The sequence below is a fragment of the Pagrus major genome, chromosome 15 (assembly GCF_040436345.1).
Source record: "Pagrus major chromosome 15, Pma_NU_1.0".
NCBI classification, from domain to species: domain Eukaryota; kingdom Metazoa; phylum Chordata; class Actinopteri; order Spariformes; family Sparidae; genus Pagrus; species Pagrus major.
The window spans coordinates 21,508,466-21,522,346 of record NC_133229.1 but is presented as its reverse complement, the minus strand read 5'-3'; the positions used below and the strand labels follow the sequence as shown (position 1 = coordinate 21,522,346).

General features: G+C 40.8%; 1 protein-coding gene across 1 annotated transcript; it reads right to left on the bottom strand.

Annotated features, from left to right (window-relative positions):
* Window positions 1–9,749: 9,749 nt before the first annotated feature.
* On the bottom strand, window positions 9,750–11,854 carry sf3b5 (splicing factor 3b, subunit 5). The gene is made up of 2 exons (XM_073481984.1): window positions 11,764–11,854; window positions 9,750–10,448 (listed from the first exon to the last, which is right to left on the bottom strand). The coding sequence occupies exon 2, from the start codon at window positions 10,418–10,420 to the stop codon at window positions 10,160–10,162; it is 261 nt and encodes an 86-aa protein (XP_073338085.1). The 5' UTR covers window positions 10,421–10,448; window positions 11,764–11,854; the 3' UTR covers window positions 9,750–10,159.
* Between the last annotated feature and the right edge of the window lie 2,027 nt (window positions 11,855–13,881).

Here is a 13,881-nt window from a genome sequence, read left to right as displayed (position 1 = left end):
GTCGGTGTTGATTTTTATAATAATATATAAAATTGTAACACGAAGGCAATGTGACAAAGTGAAATGGGTCGCTTGTAGAGATGACTCTATAAAGAATTATCACGTGAATCTGCCTCTCGACTTAACGGCGTTTAAACTCGTTGTTTAGTTGTCCAGCGCTCTCATAGTGTCGTTTTCAGCTGCAGAAGCCAAAAAAGGGCTGTAAGTGCCCACTGTACGCTACCTGCTCAGCTCCAAACAGCAGAAGGACAAAGCTGGTGTCTAGCTGCTGAGCACAGTAAAGCTTTTATCACCTAAAGAGCCAGATATTTCCCTCAGGAACTGGTAGAGCCTGAAAACAGAAGTCCAAGAGAGTGAAAATTGGTATTAAATTCGCCAGATAGACAGAAACACCACGACAAATGAATGATGATGTTGCCCCGTAAGTGTAAATAAGCAACAGAGATTATAGCGTCTTGTTTCCGCTGCCCCCAAGTGGCTGAAAGAAATGAGTTATTGTGTTAAAATCTAATTGTTTCTACATTCAACTTCTTATCTGAAGCATCCACAACTGTTGAATAAACATAAATACTTTGATATATATTATAGCATATTCATAATCATAATAATTATAATGACACAAGCTTTGAACACATTTATAAATGGCTTTAAAACTGTCTGAATGATTTGTACATGTGTGTAAATGGTTAATAAATGCTTTGTAACACTAAGGATCAGGAAACGGTCATTCATCAGCTGTTAATACACCAGTTATGGATGCGTCTTAAATCAGAGAGCGTATAAATGTTGACAAAGGACATCAGTGTACATTATAAACCATTTATAAAGAGTTTATATGTTGCTTATAAATGCTAAATAGTGACATTAAAGTGTTACCTAATGAAAAGCTTTAGAAATCTTACTTGTTTTTTGTAAACACATGCAAAAACGTACTGTCTATCATTGAAACTACTTACAGGGAGTCCTGGTCTGGACTGTAACCACATCTATACTGAAGCAACACTGACGTATAGGTCCATATTTCAGCCCAGAGTCGAGTATAGCATCTACATTAAACTGTTGAGAGTGAGGACGAGCCTTCACAGACGGTGTCCAGTCAGTATTAATCACGAGGAGTGAGTCCTGTAAAAAACTTTTATGGCCGCCGTCTGTTTCATCTCATCTTGTGTGGAACTGTTAAAATGAAACACAATAAAAAACCTGCTGAGAGTTAAAACCCAAAGAAGCTTTCAAAGTTGTAACCTGGAGTCAAAGAAAGCAATTTCAACAAGTGTTTCTCCAAACGTCCAGTTTAGTTGGTGACAACATTCACAGACATTTTGACACTTGCTACTATGAATTTGCAGCACTGGAGACTGTCACCAGGTTTCAGGTCGTGGAAATGTTTACATTTGAGGGTGTCTGCTGCTGCGACAGTGTCTGAGGATTCCTTTATCACTTCCCCAAATCAAATCCCCCCATTTCTGACTGTTGCTGCTGTTGAGGGAAAGCCTTTTATCATCAACATGCTATCTTTTTCTTCATCTTGTGACAGGTATCATGTGTTGCTGGGGATTCACACTATAAACCCTCCAACTTTAGATTTTCTTTCCCCACACGACAGCAAGATGCTCCAAACAACATAACTGTATGTTTTTGACACAAGATTGATCTTTAACGTCACAGGATGATGATGTCATATATCCCAAAATCAGCTACTGTTATGTCCAAACTGTGTAATGTTTTTGTATATAAAGAATCGTGTAAAAACGTCTGATTTGTCAGCCTGGTTTTCTTTCTTTCCTTTCTTTCTTTTTTCCCTTTAATCACTTTAGGTGTAACAGACTTGAGCATGGGCAGGAATATATCAATTAAAATGTGTGTAATAAGGATGCAAACAGCAGATGCAGGTAAAGACAGAGTATCATTGTATTACTTCTGGCTAGTTTTAGGAGGCAGATTTCTGAGTAATTGAAGGCCACATTTCCTAATTCACTATTCAGAGACGTGGAATGGAAAGCACCAAGCTTAGTCTCAGTTGGGTTTTAAGTTTAAATACATTACATCATTCCCTGCAGATTTCCTGGACTAATTAAAAACGGAGCCACATTTTTTTTTTGCTATTAAATTTCCACCGAGGGTCCAAGGACGGCCGTGAGAGAAATTTACAGCCTGTCTGAAAATGCGAAATCGTTGCAATTAGTGCCAATTAAGCCTTTTAGGATGTTAGAAAAAAAACTGAAGAAAGCCGTTAACTCAGCTGTTCTCATCACCATCCATGTGCCCTGAGTTTTTGAAATATTGTCTAGGATGACGATGAGTTTCTTCTCGATTTAGAAAAGGACAAACGATACAGCAAAAAGAGAGACGATGTATTTATGTATTTTTATTGGTGGTGTGGCTCAGGGGAGGATGGGTCTGTTGAGTCAGGTTCAGACGTTCATTGTGTCCAGAGGATGAACCATCTATGGTGACTTTATTTCTCCTTCTACCCCGTCACCTGACTTCCTACTTTGCTGCTGTAATTAATACTATGACCACTAGAGGTCGCCACCTTACAAGAAACATAGCAATGGGTCATCATTAACTGCTTGCACAATCAACTTACAGGGTTGTTTTTCCAGTAAGGACTGGGACATCAGCTTCTTAACACTGTCGTTATGAGCATGTTAGCATGCTAATGTTAGTATTTACAACCCCCGATGCCAGGAAAGTTGGGAAGCTGTGTAAAACATAAATAAAAACAGGAAGTGAAGTGTTCCTGAGCCCATGTAGTGATATCCTACAATCATGTTTCAGACAGTAGACGTAACGTAGACAGTGACCCTGTACAGTGAAGTTAAAATAAGATGTCAACACTGGCTAATCTGGTAATCTGCTCATGGTTCTCCTCCCATGTCTTTTCACACTTGTGGCCCGGTTGCCGACAAATAAAACCAAGGGCGGGGACTCTAGTCCATTCGTATCCTTTGCGTGTTGTCAGTTTAATTTGACAAATGCAAAATAAGACGATTCCAGTAACCCTAATAGCTGCTTCCCGGGCAGGGAGTCAATATTCAAATGCACCTCAGTCTGCAATATGCAAACACAATCTGACGGCAGGACTGAGAGATGAACCGCATTACTCTGCCGTGCCATTAAAACAACATTTTGCCAAATAGATTTCTGATGAATATTACAGATGAATGCAAGTTCTGTGAATGTTGTTTGTTGACCTCATGCTCGACTGCACAAAGGATTTCGTGGTCTTAAGAGTGCATTGACCGAGTGTGTTCTTTTTATTTATATGGGAATGGCCATTAAAGTATCCACTTTCAGCCCAGAGCACCAGCCTCAAGCTTTTAAAGAGGATGTGGGCATAATGGAGTTGGTTCTTAAGGAGAGGACGAGGAAATGAGAACTGAGATTGAGGGGGACAAGGGACGAGGAGAGGCGAAAAGAGATCACAGAGATAGAGATGATGGGAAAGACGTGAATCACCAGTGGGGCTTACGTTCAACTTTAAAGTCCTTATTTGATAACTTGCTGGCTTTGGATTGATTTTACAGCACACGTGGGCTCCAGCTTGACCTCGGCGACAGGGAGGGTACAAACTGAAGTTTTTGATTTGCTCATGATGTACACCCACTTGTCGACTGTATTTATATTATTCTGACTGAGGTGATAATTGGTTTTACGGAGCAAAGGAGGACAGCGAGACACCTGCAGCAGCTGGTGTTTATGTCCTGAAGATGCCCTGCTCGACCACAGCGATCATAAACCTCCTGCTCTCACAAACAGACACATTTCTTCTACCTGTGAGGACAAACACTCACCCCGTAAATCCTCACCTTTATCTTGGGCTTTGCTCTGAAATCCGCTACGGCCACACTTTTCCCACCTGAACTTAAACCAATCTAAACTGAGCCTCTTTTTCAAAGTCTTCTCCAAAAAGTTTTCTCTTTTTTTTTTCTCCCGGAAAGTGAGTCACACTCACCCCACGTTAATTAAGTTTCCCAGGCGTGATGGGAAGGCAGCTTTGTCCCTGGCACACTGCCTGGAGGTCTCCGCTGTAATGCAGGTCTTCTACACAATTGAAAAAGAGTGGATATTAATCATCAGCTTAATAGTCCGTGAGGACACAAAAGGATGATTATTAGAGGCTTTATTCCACTCTGTACTGCTCGTATTATAGTCATTCAACTTCTCCAATCACTTGCTTTCTTTGCACAATGAAGCAAAGGTTAAAAATATTTCACGAAGTGAAACCAAATCAGCTGTCAATTTTTTGCGCTTTTATGAAAAGGTGATTGTGAAGTGATTGATGTGGATTATAACCTTTATTTAAAAAAAGACATCAGATTTGTTAACCAAATGTGATTACAAGGCAATAAAACTGCTTCTAACTCATTAAGTACTTTGTCATAAAGGTCCAGCCTTCATTAACTTTCCTCTTCAGAGGACTGATTGACTCAGAGCTCCAATGTTAAGAAAAAAAAGCAGCGAAAGTGCCATCTTGGGTTTCCTCACAGTGGAGAAAACGTGATAAAGTGCCTTCTAGGGTGCCCTTCCAGTGGAGAAAACGGGATAAAGTGCCCTCTAGGGTGCCCTTTGAGCACGAAAAAAATGATAAAATGCCCTCTAGGGTGCCCTTGAGTGGGAAAAACGTGATAAAGTGCCCTCTAGTGTGTCCTTCTGGTGGACAAAACACAATAAAGTGCCCCCTAGGGTGCCCTTTGAGCACGAAAAACATGATAAAATGCCCTCTATGGTGCCCTTCCAGTGGAGAAAACGGGATAAAGTGCCCTCTAGGGTTCCCTTCCACTGGAGAAAACATGATAAAGTCCTTCCAGTTCACTATAAAAACATCACGACTTTCTGTGTGCTGGTGCCCCACCACATACAGTTGGTGGCCCCCATTTTTTCCATTGCCATTACTCCTCAGGATTTCTGTTTGCATTTAGTTCGAGAAAATGATGCCGGACAAGCACTGCTGCATTCTTCACAGGAAATATTCATGTGTTTGTCTGCTGAGGAGTCAATACTTGTGCTTTTAATCTTTGAGGTTTCCACTTCACCGGTGTCTGAGCAGTAGAGATGAAGGAAGAAAGAGGGAACAAAAAGTGGGAGAAAAGGAGGGAGCGATAGGGACCGGAGGAGGGGGTGTGAAGAAGATGAGAGTGAAGAGTTTAGTGGAGGAGAACAATGGAGAGGAAGAGTTGAGGCAGATAGATGGATGAAGCAGGTGGGTGGTAGAGAAGAGCAGAGATAATTGGATTGTGGGAGGATTCATATTTGTCGAGGGCGAATGTGCTTCCTGGACCTTTTCACCGTTTGGCTGAGCTCCTGTGTAATCAGAGGAGAGAGCAGATGCAAACTATCAGCCAAAGGAGCCGAATCAGCATTAACACAGAAAGACCGAGTGGCTCTTAAAGGTGTCACGAACCATTTCAAAACAGCACACACCAAAGCTAATGCAGCTTCCAGTTTATCTATGGCTTTTTAAAGGCACATGTGAAGAATTAATTGCCTCGACCACGAGACACTGCAGCAGCCTGAGGGGTCGCAGAGGTGAGGTGATAATGAGCTGCGATGCGAGATCAGATCGATTCAGTGGGCGCAGGGCTGTCAGAGGTTCAGGCACGCCGTGATGGAGTCTCGCCATCAAAAGAGAGTTAAAACCAGAAGGATCTTTCCTCCGTGGGTGTCAGCTTGAGTGCCTCCGAGGACTAGAAAACAAAGTGAAATGGGAAAAGTTCTGTACATCCAAAATGATTATTAATTCTGGAACTAGAAACTGTCTATGATAAATTGTCCAATAATAAAATGTTCTTTGAGAATGATCTAGTCTATTGAAAGATATACGATGTATGCATTAAAATGTCTAACAGCGACTAGACCTTTGTTTTATATTTTCTTTAATTGTGTGCTTAGATTATCGCAACGATGTTCAAACCCAGAGAAACCGCCAACATTACTCAAGATAGATTTTCTTCAACAATGGTGATTGTTTAATGGCCTGTTCGCCCCCAGCGAAGCGAGGCTGACCAAGGATTTATTGGTTTTTATTTGTGTTCGGTGTTTATTCACCCCAAACAGCCCGATTACTTAACTGACGGCTAATGAGCAAAGTACAGTGTGAGTTGACCTGTTTAAATTTAAACAAGTCAACTCACACTAAATTCAGCACTCACCAGAGACACTGGTTCTCACTTCTCTTTTCCCCCTCTCCTTTCCATAAGGTTATGTTTATGAAGTAAAGTAAGTTTCCCGTCCAGCTCCAGGCAGCAGTCTACATCACAGAACATAAACACCCAACAACAGAGGTCACCTCCAAGGCTCGCTGTTGCAGTCAGGTTGATAAACAGGAGTGAAGTTAAATCCACTTTTTAATCACAAAAGTTCAAAAGTGATCTCTGAGCTCTCCTCCCATCGGAGATCAGAGCAGAATCTGATGTGACTCCGGGTGTTTATTCCTCCAGAAGGTCCAGCTCTGTACCCGACTTTGATCAGCTGAAGTGGCTGTGCCCCGTCGCTCCGCCTGGCCACGGACCAAAAAGCTGTTTTTTATGACTAAAACCATCAAACTAAAGCCTGAATGGAGCAAACACAGGGAAACTGCTTCTTTCATACAACATCTATACACTGGACTTCATGTTGCTGATATCAAGCGCTCAAATGAACAATGCAAAGACATTATAGGGCAGCATAAACTGAGACTAGAGTCCGTATAGCAAATGCAGCAGCTCAGTGAGGCCGTACTGCAGTGCACTGAGCTCAGTGGCAATGACATGGCAGCATGCTCACAATGACAAAACTGTGCATTATTGAAAGTGTTTCATATTCATTTGCGACGAATACATGTAGCGAAAATAAAAGACATTTTATCTGTAAATATTAAGCTGCATCTGCCTGCTAGACACCCTCAAGGCTTTATTAATCTTTATTCGTCTCATTTGATATACAATCATTAACTTCCAGAACTTAATCAAAGCAGTTTTTACTGCAAATACAGGATGTGTATTATGAGTGTGCAGAACAGTTTTTATGTCCCTGTACTGTGAGAGACTTTATGGCCTATGTATAGCGGATGTATGTGTGTGTGTGTGTGTGTGTGTGTGTGTGTGTGTGTGTGTTGGCAGGCAGGCAGGCAGGACACAGTATTTATAGTCATTGTGAAAGACTCCAGAAGGAATTGACATAACAGAGCAAGCTGTTCCACAGTTTTTCCATTTTGCTTTATGGAAACACGATAAGAGTGTCTGAAAAAGGGAATTATAGCATAAAACGTATACAAGGTCTTAGACCACAATGAAAACCTTTCATATTTTTATATAAAGATGAAAATAATCAAAGTTTGAGTGATTCAGAAACATTTAAAAACACAGTTATGTTTTGACAGGCTGAAGACGATGCATTTAAGATCCTGCTCTATTACAATCAAATTTAAGCAAATTTGTGTTTTGACCAACTTTGTATCGCTTCCATTGAAGCGTGCAATCAGACGGGAGGATTTGGTTGAGTCATTGGAGGCTCGCTCACTTGCAGACAGTGTTCACCTCCTATAAATATGGCTGTGCCTCAAGTTTCAATCATAATATTGCTGACTAATTGTGCGTTAATGTGCTATCAGAATTATCAGAAAAATATTTTTCAGACTGGGAAAATTCATGTGAATGCCCTCTCAAGTCAGAACAACAACTTGGAGAGTCAGAGGAAATTTTGGTACACGAATTGCAGAGTTGAACGACTTCTCAACCCAGGAAATAGGACCATCTGAGGAGCACATGAATGCAGCATAAGTGGCATTTTGATCGTGGGAACCATGGCCTCAACTAAGGGAAAGTGACAAGTCAAATTGTTTTTCCAAGGAAGGAATGGATTTCTCTGCGCGAAACCACACCTTCAGAGGTTCAATACATCAAGCAATGACTTCATGTATTTGTACAGTAAAGACGTATTTTATGTGCCAAATAAAAGCCTTCAATCTTTCTCACCATGCTAAATGAACCATTCAATGATCAAATCTTCTTCAAGGTGGAGATCCCAGCTGCCTATTCAATCATTATCCTCCTATCTGCTGTGATTTTCTCAGTAGATTATCAATAATTGTTTCCATTTTTTCTTTTCTTCTTTTGAGAAAAGAAAATGACTGCTTCAGAGTGCTTCACCCACAAAATGGTTGTTACAACTGCCAAATCAAAGGACACCCACCTGCGAGCCTTAATGATAGATAAAAAAGGTCCACTGATGAAGCTGGAAACTGAGGAGCAGACGTCTATTTGTGTGCTCGTGTCTCGGGGAGCAAGTCAAGCAGTTTATGCGAGTGTTCAATGTGTGTGTTTGTGTGTCTGACGGCGCACCCCACGTTGCTCTCACGCCTGACTTGGCAGCGCCGTCTCCACGACTCACAGCGAGGACAGATGGCAAGGACTTACCCCACGAAGAAACCCTCCAACACACACTCACGCGGACCTGATGCGCATTACAAGAACTTCCTTGGCACCCACTGACTTGTCTCTCAGTCCAACAATGAGTCATGCTTAGCATCCTCTCCCACCAAGTGTCTGTATTTGTGTCTGTGAATTTGGCCGGCAGTAAGCTCCGATAAATCACCTGAAGTCAGCAAGTCAATACGCAGCGCCTGCTGTTCTTTTATTCAGTCGCACATCTCACTGCCTGCTGCCCACTTCATCCCAGACAAAGGTTTTGTACCAACTGCAGCTTCCAACTTCTCTTCTACTTTAACCACCCGGAGGCAGTTTGCATGATAAAAAACATTTTCTCCTATCTGTCAGTATATCAAACTGGCACTCCTGATTCAAATTCAACACCTGGAATTATTCTTTTTGCTTTGTTTTTAAACTGGTGTGACTGCTTAAGGGATTGATTTGCAGACCTGCTATCACTTCTTCTATCAACCGTGAACATAATATGAGAATCCGTCACCTCTTCAGAACGTGTGATTCTTTCCCTTCATTTGAGTGACATTGTAATCATCTACCTGACAATCAGACAAAGTAAGGTACATGTAGCCGCCTGAGTTAAAAGTCATGCACAGCCAATCTGTGTGCACTCAAATGTGTGGGTGGATGATTGGGCACAAATGTGTGTGTGTGCCTGAACGCGGTGCATGTGTGAGAGACTGTGTAGGTGGACAACAGCTGAATCTGCAAGGCCAAACATATTAAATACACAGCTGTGCAGGACATACACGCAGCCGAGAGGCTTTCCACTGGTATAGGTTCTTGACGTTTCAGCTTGAAGTTTACATTTTCTGAACTGACCTTTAAAATTATTGGAAAACATAGATGTCATTGGAAAATTATTTCTTAGCATATATTACAGTAAAACTTTGATTTAATGTTTGTGCTGAAGCTGGTGCTCCTATTTTTTGTCAATATAATAAATCTAATGCAATATATCTGTACCATATTCAATCTACTGAGTATTCATACAATGGAATTTGCCTGATTTGTTCTCTTAATGTCACCGATGAAATCTACAAACCGTTGACAAATTAAAAGGAAGAAGCTGGACAAGTGGGTAATCATAAAAAATGTAATGCTTCCATACAGTAAATGAGATTACTGAGTGATTGAAGCGAGTGAGTATGAATATGTGAATTTCATGCTACTGCCTTTGCAATCATCCTGACACCAGAGGCAGCGTTCATAGAGCTTCCTCGTACTAAGAGTTGCTCCTTGTGATTAAATTTTAAGACAGTTTTAGAATTATGACGTTTAATCTGACCCGTCAAATGTAAAAGTCCTGATGTGAACATACCAACATAGAGAAAGACATTTTTTTTTAATCATATCAAAACAAACTTCAATCGAGAATACAGCTCCATCAGTTAATACAATTACTTGACAGATGACAGGACACTTGTACATGTTCATGGTTATCTTCTCCAGTTGTGCTCTCAACTTTGCAGCTAATTTCCCTGAAAGCTGCAGAGCCGCACAGAACAAGAAACCCTGTTTCATGTAAAGATCTGACACCAGCTGGAGTCTTATGTTGTGTAAGTGTACAGTCCATTCAGTGTTGGCAGGGTCATACAAAGCTGCTGCTCAGTGTTAATGTTATGGTCAAAATTTTAGGTAACATGGTAGGCGGAAAATCGAGTTGTATGTCCGACGATAAAAATCCTACAAAAACATCCTGGAAAAACAAAATCCACCGCTCACTCCAGTGTGGTCTAGGCATCATCAGGTTTGTCTGCAGGCGGTCCACATGGTTGAAGCATCTTCTCCATCAGGTTGAAGCGGACACGCGCTTTGCTCTCGTTCTCAGCGACGGAGAAGTAGTTGAGCAGGTCAAAATGTCCCATGTAGGAGCAGTAAGAGTCTCTGTGCTGGTTGACCAGCCATTCCCACTTGCTGGTGTCGGCGTGTCCTGTGCCGATATACTTCGACTGAAGATGCTCCAGTTGACTGTGGATGTTGTATCTGTCTGTCATGATCGCTCAGATGAAAGTCCCAGCGGCTCTGGACAGAGAAGGAAGACACGAGTAAGAATGTATTGTGTTTTTTTTAATTAATGTGAATTCAACCAGAGGCAGACACGAGAATAAAATATTCCCTGGGTGAATTTTAAGCCTTAAAAGCGACTGTTGCGTTAGTTACATGTAACGCCGAGATCGAAAAGTGGCCGAAGGTATGTCAATTGCTGCTCAGCGGTATATACCGATCCTTGGAGTGGTATGCCGCTGTTATGCCAGTGGTATTCCACCGACACATGGCAGTATGTGCTGTTTGAGACTGTTATGCCATTGAACGACTGTTATAAACTACTCAAAGCTAATGAAAGAGTTAGCCTCAGCTAACATGACTAATCTTATCCCATCCACTATAGCCAGTCTGACTAATCGATGGCAGAAACTTTGAGCCAACCAACCAAACCATACTTACTGACAGGTTTTTCTTAATAGGAGAACACAATAATGCATTACTTCATATAAAATCTATATTACAGAACATTAACCATTGTGGCATATTATGTATCATGTTCACTGTACTTTGAATGGCCGGTGTCGTGCCAATGAACATTGAATTAAACAATGCAATTGTTGTTAGTTTTAGTTTACTTGGGTGAAAGCAAGCGCGGCGCTGTTTCCGCCTTCGCTGAATGAATGCGCGCTCCCGCGGCCAGGGGAAACAGTTTCTGTCGGGGATACCTACATTGGCACGACACCGGAATAAGACGCTAATAAAGAAAAAGATGAATCAACCAAATAGACGTATACCCAAATTTAGCCTGTATAATACTCAAATGCTCATATGCTGGATCACCACTTTCTTATCACAATAAGCCAGAAGTAAAACAGTAAACAGTAAAACTACTAGTTGTCAGAAAATATCCCATATAATATCCTTTTTTCTTTATTAGCTGTATACCAGTCCAGGGATCGGCATATACCGCTGAGGAGCAATTGACATACCTTCGGCCACTTTTCGATCTCGGCGCTACTGGTTAGTTACTTTAAAACAAACATCCACATGTCGAGCTCAGTCATTATAAATGTATCTACAAGCCAGCTACTCTCTAAATATAACCGTCAAATAAAACTAACCTGCTCCCTCACTTCGAAATGCTTTTTTTAAGTATCGTTAAGAGCTTCTTCGAAGAAACAGCTAGCATGCTAACGTTGTTTTCAATAGCTTCCTGGCTAACAGTAACGTGAGGTTAGCTAGCTGCTATTAGCTCAAAAAAGTCTCCCTTAAACCGTAACTTAGGCTGACGTTTTAGCTAAATGTGTCTTTCTAATTGATAATGCAGCTTTAAAATGAACATAATACTCACTTGATAAAAGATTTCAGAGCAAAGTGAGCTCAGGAGCGAGGTAAATAATATTCACAGCTGTTTGTAGCGCGTCGCAAAGCTATGGAACGATGACTTCCGGTACGTTCCACTCTGAAATGAACCGGGCGGAAACAAAAGCTGTGTAACATTTTGTTCTCGCCCTCATTTCACATTCAAATGTGCCTCACCTGGTTGTACATGGTTTAATAATTCTGATAACTGTTTGTATATGATAAAAGAGAGAGAGGCAGAGGCTTAGTAGAGTTTCACCTATTTCTATGCTCGCTTTCCCTCAGGCTCTGACACAGAAGAAATGCTGTATTTACCGCTTTTAATATCCAGTTTCCCCAAAAGTAAATACAGATTTTTATTTTGTCTGGATGGTGTCAAAATCTTGATAGGTTTTGTTTTCTTTATCTATCTTTATTTAGGCTTTATTGTTGAACATACCTCATAGTATTTCCAAGCAGCACATTTGAACAAGAGAAAAAAAATAGCAACAAATAAACAGAAACAACAGTAAAAAGAGTAAAAATAAATAAATAAATACATTAAATTAGGGGGATTTAATTGATATCTGATTCAAGTAATTCAGAGGGTCTCAATGCACTTTTCCCCCAACTTATTCAAAGATTGAAAAAAGATTTTCAAGCCACAAAATAGTGAAATTAAATTTAAAGAATCTACATTTGTGAATATAGAATTGACCTATAATCAAAATATTATTACACAAAAATTCATCCCCTTTGTTTTTACCATATGATATTTAAAAAACGATTATACATTCTTTGTAACTAACCACTCATGGATTCTCTCCCAAAAAAAAAAAAAGCTTAACCGCAGTGTAGACAAATGTACCTCTTCATTTCCTCTTTTTCAACTCAACATCCCAAACAAACCGCTAGAGTGGCTAAAGATATAAACATCATTTCTTAGCAGGTAGGCAGCAGAATCTGTCTTCAAGGGTAACTGTTTGATCCCACATATGTTTACTGTCTGGCAGGAATGATAAAATGAGTGCTTGGGGCAAAACTAACATTTAAATCCAAACATTTCCACTGATAAATATCACAGACGATCTGATTCCCTTAACAAGGATGATTCCTCATTTTATCCAACAGCCTAAACAACCTCACTTACTGTAACTTACAGAGTGCATTCATTCCTGAAGCTCTATGATGACAAGAAAGATGTAACTGTTTTATTACATAAACTGTTGCACTAGCCGTGTCCCATGTGTGGAATACATTTTTATTGCCAAAGCTTATTTCCAGCTCCAGTCCCCTGATGGGAACACTTTGCAGTTTGGATAATTACCTGACTTTTGCGCAGGTTCTTTTCTTTTTCAATGTCAAGTTTTTTAGGTCACATTTTCAGCACTGTTATAACAGCTTCATTGTCGAGCTGAGTCATTTTCTTTTCCCCGTTGTTTCTCATTCGAACTCGGCAATTTTGTGAAGTTAAGTGGTGTGGGGAGAACCACCTGCAGCTGAACGTGGCGAAGACGAAAGAGATTGTGGTGGACTTCAGGAGGAACTCTGACCTCTGCAGTCTGCATTGGTGGGACAGATGTCGACATTGTGGAATCATACAAATACCTGGGTGTTGTGCTGGACAATAAACTGGAGTGGTCTTCAAACACGGAGGCAGTCTACAAGACTAAGGAGGCTCAGGTCCTTTATTGTCTGCAACCGGATGCTCCAGATGTTTTATCAGTCTGTTGTTACGAGCACCATCTTCTTCACTGTGGTGTCCTGGGGTGCGGGCGTCAAAGCGAAGGACGCCAATGTTTCTCACCCCCTCCAACTCTGGACAATCTATCTATCTATCTATCTATCTATCTATCTATCTATCTACCTATCTATCTATCTATCTATCTATCTATCTATCTATCTATCTATCTATCTATCCAATCATCCATCCATCCATCCATCCATCCATCCATCCATCCATCCATCCAACCATCCATCCATCCATCTCTCTATTAAAAAATTAGCTGTGGAGATGTGGAGGGAAAGCAAAAAGAAGCAGAATGTATCTTCATCATATGGTCATATTATTTATGTACCCCTCATACATAAACAATTATGCATCCTTCTGCTGCATTTTACTCAGGGA

What these genes read in the sequence shown, in the direction of transcription:
- sf3b5 (XM_073481984.1), bottom strand. Translation starts at nt 10,420, where the DNA reads ATGACAGACAGATACAACATCCACAGTCAACTGGAGCATCTTCAGTCG.